Raw genomic sequence first — 21,045 nt, 5'->3', positions numbered from 1 at the left:
TACACAGTTTTGATAGATTGTAGCGCAGGTCACAGGGTCGTACAATTCAAAGCTGGAAAAACATGATTGTGTCACGTGTGTTAGATTATGGGTTTTGTGCGTGGTTTGTTGGCGCAGTAAATATGGTTGAAGAAGGAGAGTATTTTGAAGGATGTGACCTGGAAGGCCCATTAAGATGCATATTTTTATGTGAATTTCATCCCACAGCGGGCCCAAAAATAACGTGTCAAGTAAGTGGATTCGTTTGCAGAGCACTTGTTTGTGATCGTCCGGATGTGTATGAACCATCGATAATTGACCAATTTTTTGTTGTTAGCACATCGAGGATGAAGCGTATAAAATGTCCTCTTAAGATATGCCCTGGATGTTAATGGTAACTTACGTTGATGGACTTGGGCTGACCCATTACAATTAATCATCCTACCCAGGGGTCACTGTGTTAGAGAACCTGATTCTTTCAGGCTCCAAAACATGTAAACTTATAATAGAACTTTTATACTTTTAGGTTCCTGATAACTACATATCAAAAGAAGTATTTGATGCAGTGAGTGTGTATATCATTCCCAAGGCTCAACTCCAGAGAAGTATACTGACAGTGTAAGTATAGCAGAATGAAAGGGGTATTGTTTGAACCTTAGGCAGATGATATTGCTTTTAGTATGAAGATAGAAGTTGTACGTCAAATTGACATCTGTATATGTTGGCAAAACAGTATACATACTGAAGGTATGATTGTGTTTCAGTTGAGTTAAAAATCATTAAATTGTGTAGGGAAATGAGTATTAGTTGTGAGTAGGTAAGGATTTGGAAAGTCATCACAGCCTGTTTCAAGGCTCTCTCAGTGTTGTCACGTAGAGACTGAAGAAAACTTCGGATGGCCAGTAGCACATCCAAGATTTGATTGTTACATCTAGAACATTGGTTTAGAATACTTATTACATCATCTTGTTCAGTAACTATTCTCGGAAGGCTTCACATCCCACTTCAATAAATTAGAAGATATGTTGTAATCATCATGTATTATTTTTTAGGACTCTGCTTGGATCTAAAATTCTTGGTTTTCCTATTCGAATAGACAACAAAAAATATGCTAGGAATGCATTCTACTTTAACCTGTGCTTCGTTTGTGATGCATGGGCTCGAAGTGTCCAGTATGAACCAGTGGTCAAGAAACTCTCCGACCACTTGGTGAGGATATACTCAGGTCCATTATGTAATTGTAAGGACATTCTTTTGCATATGCAATATTTTGTTTCTTGATTAACTTAAAGTTTAGTCAGTTACATCATGTGACATTTGGTGTAACTTTTTTAATTATCATAGCTCATTACATATTTTGTAACTAAACTAAAACATGAAACTTTAATGTAATTTTTTTTGGAGTATAATGCATAACGATCTGCTAAAGGAGAAAAATCCATGTAACAAGGATGGACAACAGCTCATATAACTGCCAGCTTTAGCTCACCTAGAGGGAATGTCAACATTTCTTATCCCACATAGCAACAAAATTAGTTAAGAATCACACAAACATCATCCTTCTAGAATAACAAAAAACTGCTCTGACAATTATGAATTAAATAATGGTCAGAATTAATATTTTCCCATAATTTGAAAATCTTGTGGAATTGTGGGGGGAATAGTTTTTTTAAAAAAATATTTTGAGAACTGCACCATATCAGTGTGATTGTGAGCAACCACAAAATTTATTTCAACTATTTTCAGGTATATGCAGTTGCTAGGCCCAGACCTACCAGGAAGGGGCCAGTTTTGAGACCTTATTAATCATAGAAATTTTGTGATGGACATTGCTAAGAATTGCTGGTTAAATAAGTCCTCTACAAGCCCTTTTTACACAAAGCTCAAATTTAACTTAATAATTTTTCTCCAAACAATTCATTGTACAAATGTTAGTATTTGTATAAAACAGATCTCATTAACATGTACTCTAAAAGATTTTTCACTGTGTTGTTCTTAGCCCAGAGGCCGGCTGTTCTGTTTGTTAAGGTTTTCCTCAGTTCTCCAGACAAATGCCAAAATAATACCTTACACTATGGCACAGATAATTCCCTCCATTTTCTTTCAAACTCATTTTTCACCAATCATCTTATGCAAGTCCAAGTTGCTGACAGTATTGTTGAACATACCACAAGTAAAAATATTCAGTATATTTAATGAAATACAAGGAAATATAATTAATAACAATGCTGTGTGATACTAGTAGTAATACGAATGTTTGCAGCATTAGATTCTATTTGTAATGTGCATAGGCCAATGAGATACCATATGCAGAGTTACTAAAATACATTTTTAAAATATATGTGGAATATACCTTCTATCTCTTTTTATTCCTGGTAATTTGCTCTATCTGTTTATTTTGTATTGATTCCTCTTTCTTACTAGATTACAATGGAGTTGGAGAAACGTTTCCTTTCTAACCCACAGAATGAGAATGTTCCACTGTCAGCTATGCTTAAGCAAGTGATGGAAGACCTCAACACATACAGAATGTGCACTCTCACAGGTCTGTAACATAAAGTTACACCTTGCCATCATTATCATTTATTTACTGCTTTTTCTCAAGGATTGAGGAAGATATTTAGACCCACAAGAGATAAAATAATAAATGAGTGGAGAAAATTACATATCGAGGAGCTACTTTATGTGATATTGGTTAGGGTGATAAAGTCAAGAAAGGAGAGATGACCATACAGCATGCATGGGGAACTGAGAAATGAATTTAAAATTTTGGTTAGAGAATGTCAAAGAGATGATATGAGGAGACTTTAGACAGAAAGGTAATGTAAATAATGGCTTTAGAAATAGTGCATAAGGGCGTGAACTAACGTCAGAAAGGGAGAAGAGGAACATAGTTCATGTTTTGAGATACCTAATTTTCATGAATGGTGGTCATGTGACAGAGGGAACGACAACAATGCATCTGAAAGTGGTAAAAATTTCAAAGGAACCGAGTCCTGTGCATGATCATCAGGTGCCAATATTCATTGAGGAGCAGCACAAGTTTCGTTCAGAGCAGTGGGATCTCACTACTTATCAGGTAATAATATTAAGATGGCAGGAAGTCTTGACTTTTTCTAATTAATCTTCATAGAATTGAAAACCTGTCATATAATATGAATAATAGTGGAAAAGTATGTTTACATTTCCAAATACATTCAGTGCTACATAGCTAATCAACAAGTGCGGAAATCATGTTGCAATTTTTAAATTTTACTCACAAAGCTAATATACAGTCAGCTTTATTGTATGCAGTTTAATATTAACACACTGTATTTTCCATTATTTTCTAAATAGAAAATAATTTTCCCATCTTGAATATGAATTTATTAACTAATCAGTGTAACTCTGAAATGAGATCATTCTTTCATAATCCACTCTCTATTTTAACTACAGAACTTTCTGAAAATGTGGTACATATTTCAAAATAATCAAATTAATTAACCATTCATACGTAGGGCAGTCAAAAAGTTCCCGGAATTGTGGTATAGCACTGTAATGGTAGGAAATTTGGCAACGCTTACCTAATCACCTTTAAAGTAGGACCCTTGCACACCCATTGATCCTGCCATTGTTGGAAGCACCAGCGGAAGGCTTCGTTTGGAATCTTCCGGATGTCGGCCGTCGCATTCGACACATCGCTGGTTGTGCAGCAATTCCTCGCCGAGAAAAGCATTCCTGACATCACCCAACCACCATACTCTCCAGATCTCGCTCCGAGTGACTTCTGGCTGTTCCCTATTCTGAAAATGGGCCTCAAGGACATTGAGGACATCAAATCGATGGAGCAAGTGTGTGTGTGCGCAAGGGTCCTATTTTGAAGGTGATTAGGTAAGCGTTGCCATATGTCCTACCATTACAGTGCTATACCACAATTCCAGGAACGTTTTGACTGCCCCTCGTATATTGGACTGAACTGAAGAAGGTAAGAGGCTGGTAATTTTTTCTGACAGTTTTAAACCAGACTTAAAATTATGCTTCTCACTGCAGAAATATTTTCTAATGACCTGTAGCAAGGTGATCCCATGGCATAGTGTGACAGACAACATGCCAGCAGCAAAGTATTATCTCAGACAATGTAAGAATTCATATTTAGAGTTGGAAATTTTTAGATAAAAACAAAAGTTATTATTAGACACTGCTTATAATGTAATAGTAATAAATATCAACAGTATATTATACCAAATTATATGTTATGAACTTTAAAAAGGGGTAATTTAGATGATGCATATTAACTATTAATTGCTGAAATTAATTGGTCAAGTCATTAGTTGTAACAAGTAATATACTGACATCATATTAGTCTGTTCTGATTTTAGGTTCTTCCCTACATTGATGGTTTCAATCATATTGCAAAGATTGCTGCAGAGGCAGATGTGGAAAACAATCTTGTGAAAGCCTGCGTTCAGAACCTCATGTAAGTAAAGGATCTGCTGTCACCCTTTTGGAAACAGCTGCTCCACTTAAACTTGATTAAAGCGCTATTTGTGAATGGGCAACACTCAGCGACCTTTTCTGACCATTTATGATTTCCCCTTCATGTTAATTGTCTTCAGCGTCAACCATTGATGTTCCTACCAGGGGTCATCCCATTACCAAGCATGCTTTGTTCTTCCATCTTCGTACTAGGGCTCACTTTGTATTGTGTCCAGTCTTTTCCTGCTCTGTTTTGTCTCTCCATTAGCCCGTTGACTTTGGAATGGCAGTGGCATCTTCATTTTTGTGTTATCAGGGGAATCCTGCTGTTAACTGTGCATAACATTTGTCCATACCATATTTCCTTTGATTAAGCCATCTGTCCTTGTAGTGTATCTGCCTTCAGATGTCGCCTCTTTCAATTTATTTCTTAATATGCCATAATAACTGCTGCTTGTAATATACTTACATCTGTCTTGTTCCATGTCCATATTTTTGCTTCGTCACAACAGATAGCAACATTTGACATCTGATACAATCCTAATCTGATATTGCAATGTAATAAGAAATGCTTTTAACTTTTACAGAAATAAGCCCAGAAACATCATATCTTCTTCTTCTATGGCTCTCCGGTCCATATTTGATCCATGGCCTCCTCAATTCTCCTCTTCCATTCGGTCCTCTGTCAGGTCCGTCTGTCCGAGGCTTTGATTGAGGTTTCGAAACATCTTCCTTTTTATGGTGCGAGGTTGTTAGCCTTGCGACCAACCCCCAACCTGGAGGACCAGGGTACCTGTCTTAATTTGACCTCTCCCCCTCGACCAATCTGGCTAGGGAGGCCCTACCAGTAGCTATGCTACCGCCAGCATAGCTCTTGGGGTCTCTGAGGTACTCAAGCCCCACCACCATGACAAGGTGCAGGTACCATTAAGTGGGGAGATTGTCTGTGTTAACATGGTAAAATTAAGAGCATTGAAAGAGAATGGTAATGTTGATCTCTCAGGCTGATGAGATAGTGAGGCCAGTTTTACAGCATGGCTGCATACTGTCTTTGCACTTAATTTGCGGTAATTCCTGTATCTGAGCAGCAGGTATGCTGTGCCACTGTAGTTCGATGACCGTTGCCATTAGTGCATTAGTCTGTTCTGAATATCAGACAGACCATATCACATTTTCTTTGTAATTAGGTTGCGCTGGGCTGGATTCTCTGCCTAGAGGCTGGCAATCCTGACAGGATTTATGTAGGATTTCAGGTTTTCATTGTGGCAAGGGTTTCTATAGGTTATCTCAGCCCTGGGAAGTTAATACTAGGTGAAGATTTCTGTCTTCTGGGTTGTTGCGCTGTGTAGTCTGGTTGATGTTAACTACACAGCACAACAACCCAGAAGACAGAAATCTTCATACTCACCGCTGTGAAAAGCTCAAATCTTACATAAATACTAGGTGCTTGCATGAAATAGGTCACATCTGCTTCCTTCCATGTCCTCCTCACTACATCATTCAGTTATCCTACCATTCAGCGCTATGCAACGTTTGCAAATGAGAAAGCTCTGGTGAATAAACTTTGAAACAAATTTCTTGATGCCATACTTTTCTTTCAGGTATTACGGAGTTGTTTCTTTGCTTCCTATCTTCCAGTACTCTAATGTTTATGCAGCAACACCAAAGTTGAGGTTGTTGGCAGAGAATAAGGATTTACAACAGAGATGTATAAAATATGTCTCCAAGTCAGGTATATTTCTGCTATCAAAAATGTGTGTGGAGAACTGTTGTATGAAGCACTTATAACATTGCACTACCACACTAGGTACGAGGCAATTGGAAGCTGTTTGTTGGAAAGCCTTTGAATAAACTGACTTGGTACATATTGGCCTTGGATGGGAAACAGCGCAGGCTGGTAACAGGACTGTTAACTAGTCATCATACATTGAGGTGGCACCTATATATATGTTATTGACCTCTCAGAAAGTGCCAAATGCAGAAAATGTGAATAGTAAGAAGAATCCTTCCACTATATACTCTGCCAGTGCTTGGCATTACCTGGATGTAGATTAAAGATGTTTAGCTGGGCATAGCTAGAGCAGGTAGATGCTTGGAGAGCTTCCAGTTCGTTCTGGTACTAACATTGTGGTCAGGGATTTTTGAAGGTCTGTAAAATCGGGGTTCACAATGGACCCAGCAGTGGTATTAGTGCCCAGGGTAAGTGAATTTGTGCTCCTTAATTTAATACTATTACCAGCTCTATAAAATAACACTGAAAGTGTAAAGACACAAGAAGTTTTGGGAAAATTTATGATTAAAATTGGATTTGTCGTGACACCTTTCAGTATGTGAGATTTGAGGTTTTCACAACAGTGAACATTTAGATTGTGTTTTTCTGGGTTATGATGCCATCCAGTCATGAACGCAGTTACTTTTGTATTTTATGTTTTGATATTCAGTGTCTGAGGATGGTAGCAAGGATAATATTCTTTTAAGATGGTGATCTGAGACCATTTTTTAAGTTTTTATGATTTTTTTTGACAACAGTAGTATGCCAAGCTTTCACTTCTTTGCAGTCCGACAGCCACCAGCATTACGAGATATATTCCGAATGTACTCGAGTATGACTTACGGAACTACAGTCAGGGACCTGTGTGTCCGTCTTAACCCTCATCCTCTTAGGATCAATGAACGGAAGCTAGTGCAGTTTGGTTTACTTAAAGGCCTGATACGCAGAATATACAAGGTAAATTATGTGAAAGACATGTTATGTTTTAATAATTGAATGTCACACTTATTCGATAGACGGTGCATTCTGTGTTGTTATTCTTAAACGTGTGTGTGATTTGTTGATTCATTACACTAGTTATGTTAGACATTACCCATTTCTGAGATATATTTCATTATCTCATACATGACATTCTGGATGTAGGCTCTACTCCTGTGTATAGGTGGCTGGTTGTCAGGAGAATGACCATTTTTTAAATTGTATTTTCAACATTTTGTGACAGTAGTCAGAATCAGTTCCAGAACCCTCTGAATACTCTGCATGTTTGCAACACTTTGCACCTTAGAACTGAACGTATGGTAATCATTTGGTAGGAAACCATAATTATAGATGACTTTAAAGAATTTGAGTAATTTAGCTTTAAAGTTTTATGTTTAAATCCTCATAATTTTGTTTTTACTTATTGCAGTATCCTGTGGATTTATCTGAAGATAATGAAGTGAATGCAAAAGATTCTCTGCATCGCAGTTTTACGGGTTTGCAGTCTGTTGATGAAATTTGCTGTGCACATGGATTAAGCAACCAGCAGTTTGAAGATCAAGTGGAGAGGGAACCAAATGTTGTTCTCATCTGGAAGTGACCAAAGAAGCACTCACTTCTCTATTGAGCGTATACCTAAATTGAAGGTATAACTTCAGACATATTTTAAATGCACTGTTTACCAGTTGAAGGCTGTGTGTTGTTATAACCAGTACAAAAGGAGTCAGACGTAATATGATTTAAGTTGATATCAACCTTTGCTCCCTTCTGGGTATTGTTCTTCTGCCTTCATTAAAACGCAAAGTTGTGCTTCACTCTGATTTGTGCATGTGCATTTGTGCACACACTTCTTTGTGAATGCATACATGAGCACATGCGTGACTTTGTAATTCTATTATCATTGTATTTTATGTATATACATAATATTTTAAAGTGTACAGTCATGGAATACCATAATGCTTCTTCCATAGTTTGTTCAGTTTATGGTGATGACCATTTTCTCAGATGTTGCATCATCTAGGATTGTCATATTGGTGATGGAGGTAGCAGTCACCTCTTAAATGGTGGTTAGTTCCCGTAGGACAACTGTCCAGTTCCCAGGTCTTTAGCCCTAGAAGGAATGTGGGAACATGTGATGTGGGTGGTGGCAAAGAGAAGGAAATATTTCTCCTCTTCAGAATGAAATATCGATCAAATTCTCTTTTGCTGTGCTTGGCTTATGAAGTCTATATGATGATTTTCTTTAGTATTTTTCATATTACGAAAAGGGAATATGATTCACTGAGGGCAGATCCTGTCCACATTGTAGAGCACAGGCTATTAGTTGCTGGCTTCTCATCATGGAGGTGGCTATAGTCTTAAATATTTTTAGCACAAATAATACAAATAATAGTTGTGTGCACCATCTAAGAAGTGGCTTCCTGATTGGCTCTGCCACTTTTCCTTATTTCAGGTCCTCTTCCCGATACCTTATCCGGCAGGGCTAAAGAGTTTGAACAGTACATGGTGCAACATCCTAGAAGATGGTTATGCTTATACTCACCACTGTGAAAACCTGAAGTTTCACTTAGTGTTATTATGATGTCCTCAGTATCATGAAGCTGCAACCTGTATTTTGGATATTCAATATTTGTTATTAATGTGTTTTTTATTACAAATATTTTGATGTTCCCATATTTTTAGGTACATGAGGAATGGACTTTCTTTTGTTCTGGTAACTTTTAGTCATTTTTATTTATATACTTGTATTATAATGATGATAATTTTTTTTTTTAAATTACTAAGTGGCAATACTTTGATATTTGGAGAATTATCTTAACAATTATTTTGGGTTTCAGAAATATTTTTGAGACTATCAAAGCAATTTTCATCCCTTATCATTCTTTTTGTTGATTTACAACAATTCTTGCCTGTTGTGATGGCTGTATAGAAGCCTCCATGGGTACAAAGAGACTTTGTCTCTTCCATACCTACCTGTGATTATGGCTTCACAGAGCATTTCATGTTTACCTTTTATAATAGTTATACTTATGCCCCTATTTCAGTCTGTTATAATGGCTAAGTAGATGCTTCCATGCCTGCCTATTGCAGTGGTTATGTACAAGCCTCCCCAGATGCTTGTATAATTACTATACAGAGAGGCCTTCATTGCAGCCTAGAAAAGGCTTCATAGAGGCCTCCTTGTCAGCCTATCAGATTGGGTATATAGATGCCTCCAGCCCCGCCTATTGTAATGGAAATACAGAGGCATCCATACCTTCCTGGCCAAGGAAGCCCAGACATTGCCAGCCCAGCATGCGGTCAGCAAAACATCTTATAAACTGTTTCATTGTCACATTTTTGTATTCGTTGTTTGTTAATAGATGGCTCGCGTAGCACTATTTGTGATCCCAGAAGCAAATACGTTTATGTTGGTAATTCCTGATTGTCAGCAAATGGTACAAACGTACTAAATCAGTCACGGCATTTGGCATCATAGATTAAGAGGATGGGAATTATTTGGGGAAGTTGCTGCCAGTTCAGCAAATGACTGTCGTTTTCAGGACGAATGAAACCCATTGAGCGATTTTTTTTTACACACGGAAGGAGGAGCAACTTTAAACAAAAATGAAATATATTATACGATAACTGAATGGGAAAATGCAAAATGCATCTTCATGAAAGCTGTAATTTGCAAAATGTCTCTACTTCTGCCAAGAATTTCCCTCATATTGTTATTCCATCACCCGCCAACAAACAAAAGAAAGAAGGAACAATCGGAGGTAGTTTTTCACTTGTTCTTCATGTCAGTAGGTCCCAGACGTTGAGTACTTCCGGTGATTCAAAACAGCTAAACACGGGAGGGATTATATTGTGTTTGCACTACAAATAATTTATAATTTAGCGCTATAAACGGGACATCGATGGATGGTAAGTATCAGATTTTGTTTAGACAGCGACACTCTTGCTAAGTATATTCGTAAATTGCAGGGAGTATTCAGTGGAAGTGTTGCCGTAAGTGGGGAAATTGGGGTCTTGCATCCTTAGGCCTAACGTATAGGTTAGAATGTCATTGAAACATTGATAGAGCGAGATACTGGTTATATATTTGGTACAGTTTGTGTTCTTACTGAAGTTGATAATACGTTTGCTTAGTATTAATTACAGTTTTATGCTTTGGACATGTGTTGTAGCCCTAGCATGGATATTATTTAATTTAGAGTGTAGTATAACAGAAACTTTTAATTCTCAACATTTAGTTATAACATACTTCCATGTGCAGACAAATTCATCTCAGTTGGTGTAAGAAATGAGCCCGTTTTTCATCATAATGTTCCATTTTATATTTTATGGATATTAATAGCCAATCAGTTTATTTCAAAATATATGTCATACATCCTGGAAAATTTGAATTTTTTAATTTTTTTTTCAGAATGTGGTGTATGATTTACTTGTAATGGATTTATTGATACTTGTGAACAAAAAGAACTTTTAATTTGTTTCAGATATACAGTCATGGTGGGAGGTACCAAGTATTGCTCATTTCTGTTCATTGTTTCGAGCAGCATTCAATCTCTTGGACTTTGATATTGAGGTAAGAAAATTAAATTTATTGTAGTTATATATGTGGAGGTTAATATGTGATTTGTTTAGATTTATTGTTAGTCCAGTTGCTTGATTATTTTTATGAAGGCTTATGAAATATGCTAATCTACTCAAACTGTGGGGAAGTTTACAATGGAAAGTACATTTTTATCATCCATTTGAAATTGTGTTACTTGAAAGAGGATTCTTTGAAGCAAGTTTTTGAGTTGTGGGTGGTTGGAATTTGTTAAGCTTTGGTATTTTTAGTTGTATGCAAAGATACAAAACCATGAGAATGAAATGCAGAAATTGTAGGTGCTATCATGAACATTTTAGGCACCATGGTATCCTTGTGCTTAGGATTTGTGCAGGCTTGTTTATGTCCATTGTGATCATGTCAGTATTATTGAGTTATTAAGAGAAACCATCTAGCTACATTATCAGTTTGTACAATTCCCAAGTGTGCTGTTGTAGGAACTGGAAGAGGCCCTTCTGACTGATGGAGCAGAAGATTCTGGAAGTTCCCTTCTTCAAGAGTTGATTGTGAGGCTGTTGTGTGGGTGCCTCGGAAATAATGACATTTCAACATTTAATTACCAGATGTTTCTGCGCCGCTTGTTCAGGCAAAAATGTCAGGTGAATACGAATTGATGTGTGTTACGTCTTGTTGATGTGGACTCGAGACATAGTGTTAGGTCTGTTAATCGGAAAGGAAGTGATTTCCTTTCTCAGTCCTGCATGGTGAGACCTATGTAAAAATAATTATATGACTGAGTGAGAAGTAACCATCCCAATCCATTTCCAATATATAATGCATTCATATTCTCATGGTAAAACAACATAAAAGGATGATTTTAATTACATTGCATGTGTTGAAACTGGGAAACCATTTCATGTTATGACAAACTGGACATAACTAACTTGATTTAAGCATGGTTATGCATATCCCTTTAAAATAATTTAAATTGCCAAACAAATGGAAATGACAGAATTAATTTCTAAAAATTGTGTGACTGTAATTCATAAATTGGCTGACAGTTTTTTATTACCCCATTTTAATCTGATTATGAGATACAATTTCAGGTTATGCAGCCTGAAATGCATTGTCCTCCATACTTCTGCAGTTCACACCAAGTGCTGCGTAAGTGTCTAGTTTCATGATGTTGGTATGGGTGTCATAGAAGAAGGAACACAAGCACAAACTTAATTTGTGCTGTGGGAGTATGACAATTGAATAACAGTAATAGATTTTTTGTAGATGAAAACACTTAACAGATGGCACAAAACTAAGAATATGAATGAATAATTATACGTGATTACCTACACATGTCCATCACACCTATACTGACTTATAACAGCTGTCATTTGTGACTTCAATATTTTATGCCAAGCATCCTAGATTTTTGCAGATGATTAATCAGTTTTAATTTACTTAAGGCAATTCTTGTGACTGTAATGCTTCACTGGTACATAGATCTCATGACCAGTATGCAGAAAAACATGAACTGTATAGGAAATGGAATTTTGATATCTCAGATCAACTGAAGAGGAGTCTCAGTATGTGGAATTAGGAATTCTGTAATGTAATGCTCTTGAAGCATTAATAACATGGAAATTTCATTCTTTCAGGAATATGGGCGAGACAATCCTTTCAACACAGATATTGACTTCCAGTTCCTTCCCCTACGTACAAAGGTGGAGATTCTGCATGCATTGTGTGATTTCAGGCTTGATGCAGATGATGTACAGGATTTACTCAAGGTATGTAGTAAGGCAGTTGGTCCAGAAGTGAAAGTAGAGAAAATGAAATATATTGTTTATATCTTGCTGATAGAGTGCAATAAAAAATTAGAATGTAAAGATAAGTAGGAAGTGCAGAGGAGAGGTGTCAGAAAGATGCAGAAAATTAATGAAGAATTTATAATTTATGTTTTTTGCTTAATACTGTAAGGGTAATTACATCAAGGAAAATGATATGAATATGACATAGCACACATGGTAGAGATGTGCAATGTATGCAGAATTTTTGTTAGAAAACCTGAAGTTAAAAGATTGCTGAAGGTACCTAATTATAAATAGAAAGACAATTTTAAAACATTTCAAGGTGTGAAATTACAGACTGGATTCCGCTGGCTCAGGATAGGGACCAGTGACAGTTATTTGTGCATATGGTAATGAACTTTCATGCTTCATAGAAGTGGGAAATTTCTTGAGTAGTCGAGCAACCACCGACTTTTCAACAAAACCGTTATACCATGAAGTTATGTATAACCCTCTTGCTAAACTTTATTACAGTTCTCCAACCCATATGGTATTTCCGTTGCCTACTGCCTGAAGTGAAAACATTGCAGCATTGTAATGTCACTACTATTGAAATGGGGAAAAGACTTTTAATTTCAGTTGGTCGACAAGTGTGACACTGTGCTGGGAATGTATGAAATGCCCTGCTCCCTCATGGTTATTCCCACAAACTCTCTTCACAGCATTTAATCACACTGAATTTTTCAGTCTGTTGCAGAACGAAGGTAATATTTCAGTGCCCAAGGCGTAGTGCAAAAGTAATGTTCACCACCCCCCTTAAAATTAAAAACAAATATCAGTTATTTAAAAGCTGACTCCCTTATACACTGACATGACATTCATGGACTTACTGTATGGAATTTCTAATTTTAAATTAATTTCATAAACCTCTTTTGCCTCTTCCATGTTGTTTTCTGTTGCCTTGTGTTTGTTCCAGCTCAGTCTCTATATTGTTATTGGTAGTGATTCATATTACAGGTTTAATACTATAAATTTGTTGTAAACTTCAACCCAGTGATGTACTGACTGCTTAGATGTCATCTTAATGACTGTGACAGATGAAAGAAGGACACAGTGATTTACTTACTGTATAGTTTTGGGGCATTTACTTTTAAATATTTGAAATAATTTTATATTTCATCCATTTTTTGTTTCTTTCTTTTCTACAGTCTTTTTTAATTTCTTCTACATAGGTACTACGAGTAGATAAAATCAGACAGTATGTCATTGAATTAAATACAAACATTACTTGGAGGCATAACAGACCTTGCAGTTAATTATACCTTTCAAAATGAACTCACAATGCATACATAATGAAGTGTTACTTTTTATGTGTTTACTCATAAGAGTACTAAGTCATGAAATTTATATTTGAAATGCAGGATTGAAACTTAGTGACTTGCTGTTTTAGAACTTGGAATTGGGTAGTTCATGAGTTGCAAGTTTTATTTCAGAACTTGGAATCTGATAGTTTGCGAGTTGAGCCTCTAGGATATGATGAAAACAACTCAGCCTATTGGTATTTCTACGGCACACGTCTGTATAGAGAGGATTATCCAAAAGTCGTAAGTTTTGCTTTGTATGTGTGTGTGTGTGTGTGTATATATACATATATCTCTGTGTGTGTTTCACCTCAGTTAGAGGTCTTTGTGATTCAAATCTGACATCTGACCAATAGAATGGTCTTTAGTTCAACATTTTTGAAGATTCTGGCTTACATTGGACAAATTTTAGGATTTCTCAGGCCATTTTTCATATTTTTAAACTTTATATTTGATTGACGTTTTTCTTATCTTTTCTAAAAACCTTGAAATACTCGTTTTATAAAGACTTGACAGCCATATAAAGCTGTCAATTAACATTTGAGTTATGGTACCATGAATTAGTCCATGCCCATGTTCATATTTCTTGACTTACAATTTATGAGCATTCTCATGTGTCATTAGATGGTTATGTAAATACATTTCAGTTGATACACAGATTTATTTAAAGTTTTTTATGCATATGAAATTTTAGAGATTCTCATTTTGCTGGCAACCTTTCTTTTAAAGTGCTGTTGACAATGAAGATCAGTCCTCTGAGATGTGTAGTCTTGTGGAAATTAAAAGATGTTTCAGAGGTGCTTACTGCCTTCATCATATGATGCTGTTTAAAATATGTTGTAGGTTTTGTGTTCATTACCTGTGTGTTGTCTTTAAGATAATGCCATATTAATGAAGCAACACCCTTTTTAAAAATTGTGTTTAATTTCAGAAGAAGAAAGCAAAGGAGAAACGTCATAGAAGGAAGGAAGAAAAACGCCGTAAGAAACGAGGCAAATCTCCACCATTTGATTCTGAATCAGATGACAAAGGGTCAGGTATCTGGCAAGTGGTGTGCTTTTCTGAACAGGACTGGGACAAGATCACCGAGGGTTTTAGGGACTCTACATCGAAAAATGAACGAGCATTATTTCATACTCTGGCAGAAGACTTTCTTCCTGAGATCCCACGTCTTTTTGCTGAAAAAGAACGCTTACAAAGGTGAATTGTTTATGGACATCTGTTGTTCTGTGATTGTGTTGTAATTATTCCATTACTCTTGCCCCTTCGAAATAATTTGTAAGGAGGGAGTGTTACATGTTCATATTTTTCCATCATTGGTCACCAATTGTAAGTCATTGTGGATTCTGCGTTTTTCAGTCGTATAAAAAATTTGATGAAGCCCATTATTTTTGTTATATAATTTTAATAGATTTTTAGGGCAGTTACCAAGTTAGCAATGAGATTATTAGACTTCAGACAGGAACACAGATTATGTATCTTGATTCTTTTTCAGTGCCTTTGTTTTGCTTGTTTTGCATGATGTACATAAATGAATACATATTGTGTGCATCTTATCAGTCTTTATGGCCATCTGCATATTTTATCTTTGTACCTGTTAGATGACCGCCACAGTGGTCTAGCGGTTAGAACGCTGGCCTTGTAATCCTGGGGTCTCGGGTTCGATTCCCGGCGGTGCCCGAATTTATAACTTGTGTTGGGCAAGGCCGTGGTCTAGGCAACATGGAGTTTTCCTCCGGGGGCTTCCCCGGTTTCTCCGTGGCATCCCAACAATTACTCCATTCACACACAGAAGAAGGCAATGGCAAACCACTTCTGGATCATCTGCCAAGAACGTATATGAACAGGTCCCATATGGACCTGTCGTCAGACAGAACACTAAATAAAATAATAATACCTGTTAGATGGTTGTCAGTGAAATTTTGTAATGGGGTGACCACATTAAAAATTGTTGAATGAATTCGATTTTGATGCCTTCTTTACATGAAGGTTAATATGAGTACTCTGTTGGAGAACACCTTTCATATTATTTTGCATAACTTGACAATAATATTTGCATTGACAGAGCTGGACCTAGATATAAATTCATTGTATTTTGTCGGAGATTTAAAAAATACCGTAGAATTTTGTTAGTTTTCACTCAGCTCTGAAATATACAATGTTATGGAACTGTATTTCTTGATTTAAAAACTGGGATAAAATTATGACTGTGTACATTGGGCAGGTTGTGTAGCTGATATAAGGCACAGATGTGCTTATATTTTTATGGGTATCATACACATGTATGTTGATTCCTTCCCTTAATTATTTTTAATTTTTTATTTCAAAGCTGATTCATTGCATATGTTATTTAACTGTGACTTTGCAGGTTTCAGGTCAAATGTATTAGAAATGTGTGAGCATTTTGTCCACTCACACATTTTCAGTGATTAACCAAATTGTAGTCATACTTTTTCAAATTAGTTTGTATGATTTTATCACATCAGTTATATTGATTTCAATAAACTTTCAGACAGAATACCTTAATTGTAAAAGGTTAGAAATAATATAAATTACTGTCTATAATTTTAGACATTTTAAAACTGTGCAGAGTGTGGTAGAATGTTTGATATTCAGAGATTATAAGGTTCTAATGGATAACAGTTTTGTGAACTGAATAGCTGGGATATTTCAAGTAATACTATAAATATTAAGGTCTTCTATCTGTAGTATTAAAATTAGTTTTTTATATATTGTACTCGTGTATGACGTGCAGAAAGCGATTGCTGGAATATCAGCCTCGTAGACAGTCAAGCCGCTTGGAAAAGCTCAAACAACAGAAAGAAGAAGAGGAGAAAATTCTTCAGAGAGAAGAGGATGAGAGACTACAACAGGAGAGTGTGAAGAAACAAAGGTAGGACAGTCAGCTTCAGTCCATTGTTTAAACCTCTGTTTACAGGAAGTAAAAGTAACTCTGAGATGAGTGCATGCTGTAAGAAGGTGGAGATTATGTCTCAGTGAAATAATTGTGGTAGCCCCGTGAGTGGATCTGCTGTCAACTGAGTACTTGTAATCTGGTCGCTGGCATGGAGATTATAATTTTTCTCTCTTCTATACTGTGTTCAGAGAAACTCTGAGATCCATATTCTGGGGGTGTTTTTATGAAGGGTGAGTGTAGACAGCAGTCAGTGCAAAGGTGTGATAATGTGTGGAGTATTGGTTATTTAATACTGCTGTTTAAACTCCAGAGGTTATATAGGCCTGGATGAAATGTGAAGATGAACATAAATGGTGAGTATAGAAGGATTTGGAAGGAGAGAGTTATGGCCTGTTTGCAGGCATTAGCCTGCAGTTCACTCAAGGAGAATAAGGAAAACCATGTAAAATCTAAGTAGTGACTGCCAGTAACTTGGCCAAGGTTTGAATGAGGTACTTCCCAGACATGTATCACATTCTGTCTCAGTGTAATTGTACACTCCTGGCTTATGTTTGCCAGTATTTTAAAAATTACTTTGATTTTAATTTACATTATATCATTTTTGTTACGTTTGTGTTTGTGGTTTCTATTGTAATATGCTTATATGTTTGTGAGGCCTTTTGTTATTCAGATTCCTACCATATTTGTTGTCACAGATTACAACAGCAGGAAATACTAAAGAAGAGAGAAAATAGGGCATTGATGGTTAAGGACAGAGCAACTAGGGCCTTGAGGCGTTCACTTTCCCGCACAAATTCAGAATGTGGTAGTACAGGGAGCATTCCTGACTCTCTCACCGACAACCGGTCCAATCGTTCAAGTACATTTGTTGGTCGTCAGACAAATAACTCACTCTCTTCTGCTACTGGTCAAATAGTGATTCAAGGATTGAAGCAGAAACTACGCAGCTCACAGGTGTAAGTAGAAAACATTCCCCATTTTTATTGATACATACTCACAGAGCTGCTTTGTGTTTGGTGGCATGTTCATTGGATTTATCAATGACCTTGAAGGACAAAGTGTGATATACTGATAGAAATTTAAACCAAGTTTTCAGTTTACAGGATTTATCAGTGACCTTGAAGGACGTGTGATATACTGATAGAAATTTGTACCAAGTTTACAGTTATGTGTATAATGTTCTGAAATTCATCATAATTTGCTTCTTCATGTTGGAATATTTACTTTATCATTCAAAACATGAAGAAACAAGTTTTTAATTTTGAAAGACATTTAGTGGTACCAGTACAGGGTTTGCTCAGGAAGGGTTAAACACATTCTAAATAACACTTTAAAATATATTAAACAGAACTTCTTTTTACCATTGACCGGATTTTACTGTGTTATGCTGAAATTTTATTACACCAGTTTTCATTTTATCATTAAACCATCATCACAATAATGTCCTGGTACATACAGTATTGTGACAGTAATTTAAAAGTGGTATTATATATTAATATTTTCAGTGTTGCAAATAATATGTTAAAGATATTATTTGTGTTTTATAACCATTATTCTAATGGAATAACCAAATATAATTTGTGATGGGATGATAGCAGCCAGTACCTGTGCCCATTTAAAGTTGCAGTAGTATTTACATATAAATTGGAAGTTTGTGAAGAATGTGTTTCACATCCTCTCACTTCTTTGTCATTGTAATAGCTTTCTGTTTTCTTGTGAAACAAAATTTGTTCAACTATTATAAGTTGTTTTCTCTGTAAGCCTTAAAATTGCAACAGTAACATGTACAAATGCCACTACCATTGCATTACAACTGTTTTGTCATGGTAAGTAACATTCTTTGAAGACAAAGTCTGTTTTTGTCCTTCATTCCTTTTGGGCAAAATTCTGAGATTATAATTAAGGAGGATGCATTAATCATTGCATTTCTGCTTTTTTTATTATAGATGAAGCATTCAAGTCAGAAATATGCTGTTATTGTTCATATAACACAGAATGCAGTATTTAATATTAAAAAATGCATAATTTATAACTTGTAATTCAGACTTCTGCAGTGAGTTTTATTTTAATACTTGAGATATAGTAGAAACCAACCAATTATGCTTGATATGTGACAGTAATACCTTGAAGACATAAGAATAAGTCCCATATTTTAGGTTACAAACTGACCTGTAGTAGTGCTTCAGCAACCTAATTGAAGGACAATGATCTATAATTTAGTGCACTATGCAAATTTATCAGTTACTTGGTTTTGAAATCTATTCTCATGAATATGTTAAAAATGTTTGTTAGTCACATAAAAATTTGTAATATAATTTCAGTATTTTAACTCTTGAGAGTTTTTAAATCGTATGTCCAATTTTCCCGCCATTGGTTATTTATCTCGTAGCACAACTTCTTTCGGAGGGGAAGTAAAGCTGGCGGTCCCATGTCGTAGATTTATGGCATGTGAAAGGACCTTACGAGCATGACACGAGATGTTTCGTGAGCAAAATTCAGCGGCCATTTCTCACCCGAGTCTCTCCTGATTCATTGCTAGATGACTCTGGCAGTCAAAATCAGGATTGAATATAAATTGTGCAAAGGCACTGGGCTTGTCACTCCAAATGCACCTCACAAGACTAATAAGGACAAGTTGCCTTTAGCAACTGTCCCGGAACGGGCCAATAGGCCCAGTCTCTGTAATAGATGATGATGATGATGATGATGGTGGTGGTTATTTATCATAATTACCATGTGAAATGAATACTTGCAGTGCTCTGAAGTTATGATTTGCCTAGAAGTGCACTTTGACCCTTGTGACCAAGCACCAAATCCTAACATTATGGAACATCAGTGACCATATAATGACCATGAATAAACTTTTTAAAAGACCGGTCTTGTTGTACTGTTGCTATTGGAGTATAGCAGAAACATTCTTCATCCATAACGTGCTTGTGAAGATATTCAACAAAATATTGCTGTTAGCTTAGATATTATAAATATCACAAGGAATTTGTCTTTTCTTAATTTGCAATATATTCTGAACATATATTGTAAATTACAGATCTACGTACACTTTTTTGTAACACAGTTTTAACAATAAATGTTACATATAATTTTGTTACATATCCTATCTGTTGCATCATTACAAAACCCTGCTCCTCAAAAGGGGTTGTACCAGTCCATGTTGTGTTTAAAAGTGTGCATCACTTCAGAGATGGTAACGCTTTCATGAATCCTTTTTCCCTTATTAATCTAATTTGCTTTGAAGTTAACCTAGCTCTTTGTTCCTACTTTATAGTTTTTAAAATCACTGGTTGTCAGTTTTGTGATTTATAATACTATATTTACCTGATTTATAAGGATTTTGCCCTAGTTAAGTACTTCATAAAAAAAAGGTGATCTCTTAACTGTGAACAAGGGAAAATCCGGCAATCCTGCTGAATATTAAAAGAAATATTTATGTCACTGGTAGAACATTGTATTCTGTGTTTTTAGTATTAGTAGCATTGCTGTCCCTAACATGAGCAGGTGTAGGTAATTTAATTATGTGTGGTCTTTCAGAACTATGGTAAAGTGACTGGAAAATTGATCAGTTTTCTTTGCTCTCCTTGGCCCATTCTTCCCTCTGCCTATATAGTAATTCCATTTCTCAGCTGTGGTAGCATTTTCCTTTGAAATGTTGGTAATTGCATACAAGACTCCATGTTTGTCACAACCCAGAAGGCAATCTAGAAAAGTAATAACTACATTTTCTTTACCATTACATCCACACTTGCATGCAGTTTATTTGGCTTTCTATTTTTTGAAGCTGTGATTTGTTATGAATTCTGTAGTGCATAACATTAATGATGATGCAGTCTAATGACTTTGCTACTATTCATGCAAAGAGGAATGATGCTTGAAGTGGAACACTGACTTTAGAAATACTCCTATATTGGAATGCTGAGGTACCTTATTGTTGCCAAATGTTGTTTAATTTGTGAATGCACAGTAATGATTTACAGTGATTATTGGAACTGATTTAAAGTACAGTATACTGTATTAGTGCTGATGGTGAATATTTGTACATACTTTGTTTCATTCATTCCAAAAAGTATTTAAGGTAATTGTGTTAATTAATAAAATGAACTTGATGAAAGATGTGTTGTGATCGTGGAAGGCAACATGGAGATTTATTCAGTGTTGCATATTAATTTGATGACAATCTTAAATAAACTGTTATTGTATGCAATGAAGAAACTAATAATTATGAGGCATCAATAGAATACAGCACT

At 35.9% G+C, this 21,045-nt stretch overlaps 2 protein-coding genes across 3 annotated transcripts in view; both read left to right on the top strand.

Moving 5' to 3' along the window:
* Nucleotides 1-62: 62 nt before the first annotated feature.
* Nucleotides 63-8,153, top strand: LOC110839250 (GATOR1 complex protein NPRL2). Its single transcript, XM_087346276.1, has 9 exons — nucleotides 63-230; nucleotides 506-597; nucleotides 1,032-1,188; nucleotides 2,404-2,524; nucleotides 2,922-3,058; nucleotides 4,338-4,435; nucleotides 6,036-6,166; nucleotides 6,993-7,162; nucleotides 7,614-8,153. The coding sequence occupies exons 1-9, from the start codon at nucleotides 63-65 to the stop codon at nucleotides 7,782-7,784; spliced, it is 1,245 nt and encodes a 414-aa protein (XP_087202402.1). The 3' UTR covers nucleotides 7,785-8,153.
* Nucleotides 8,154-8,301: 148 nt separating this feature from the next.
* The window catches only part of dikar (CECR2 histone acetyl-lysine reader dikar), a 25,538-nt gene continuing 12,794 nt past the window's right edge, over nucleotides 8,302-21,045 (top strand). The window contains exons 1-8 of one of the 2 annotated variants that reach the window (XM_087346269.1): nucleotides 8,302-10,093; nucleotides 10,669-10,757; nucleotides 11,222-11,383; nucleotides 12,377-12,508; nucleotides 14,002-14,112; nucleotides 14,804-15,069; nucleotides 16,625-16,762; nucleotides 17,482-17,742. In XM_087346269.1, the coding sequence (XP_087202395.1) occupies nucleotides 10,087-10,093; nucleotides 10,669-10,757; nucleotides 11,222-11,383; nucleotides 12,377-12,508; nucleotides 14,002-14,112; nucleotides 14,804-15,069; nucleotides 16,625-16,762; nucleotides 17,482-17,742 (1,166 nt within the window). In that variant the 5' untranslated portion in view covers nucleotides 8,302-10,086. Of the gene's footprint in view, nucleotides 10,094-10,668; nucleotides 10,758-11,221; nucleotides 11,384-12,376; nucleotides 12,509-14,001; nucleotides 14,113-14,800; nucleotides 15,070-16,624; nucleotides 16,763-17,481; nucleotides 17,743-21,045 lie in introns of both variants that reach the window. The other variant, XM_022083286.2, reaches the window with a different exon arrangement.

Source organism: Zootermopsis nevadensis, unplaced genomic scaffold (assembly GCF_977971745.1).
Source record: "Zootermopsis nevadensis isolate Lab colony 2312 unplaced genomic scaffold, Znev_1.0 Znev_ptg000010l, whole genome shotgun sequence".
In the NCBI taxonomy this organism is placed as follows: domain Eukaryota; kingdom Metazoa; phylum Arthropoda; class Insecta; order Blattodea; family Termopsidae; genus Zootermopsis; species Zootermopsis nevadensis.
Note: the sequence above shows the minus strand (reverse complement) of the source record. Positions and strands in the feature narration are given on the sequence as shown.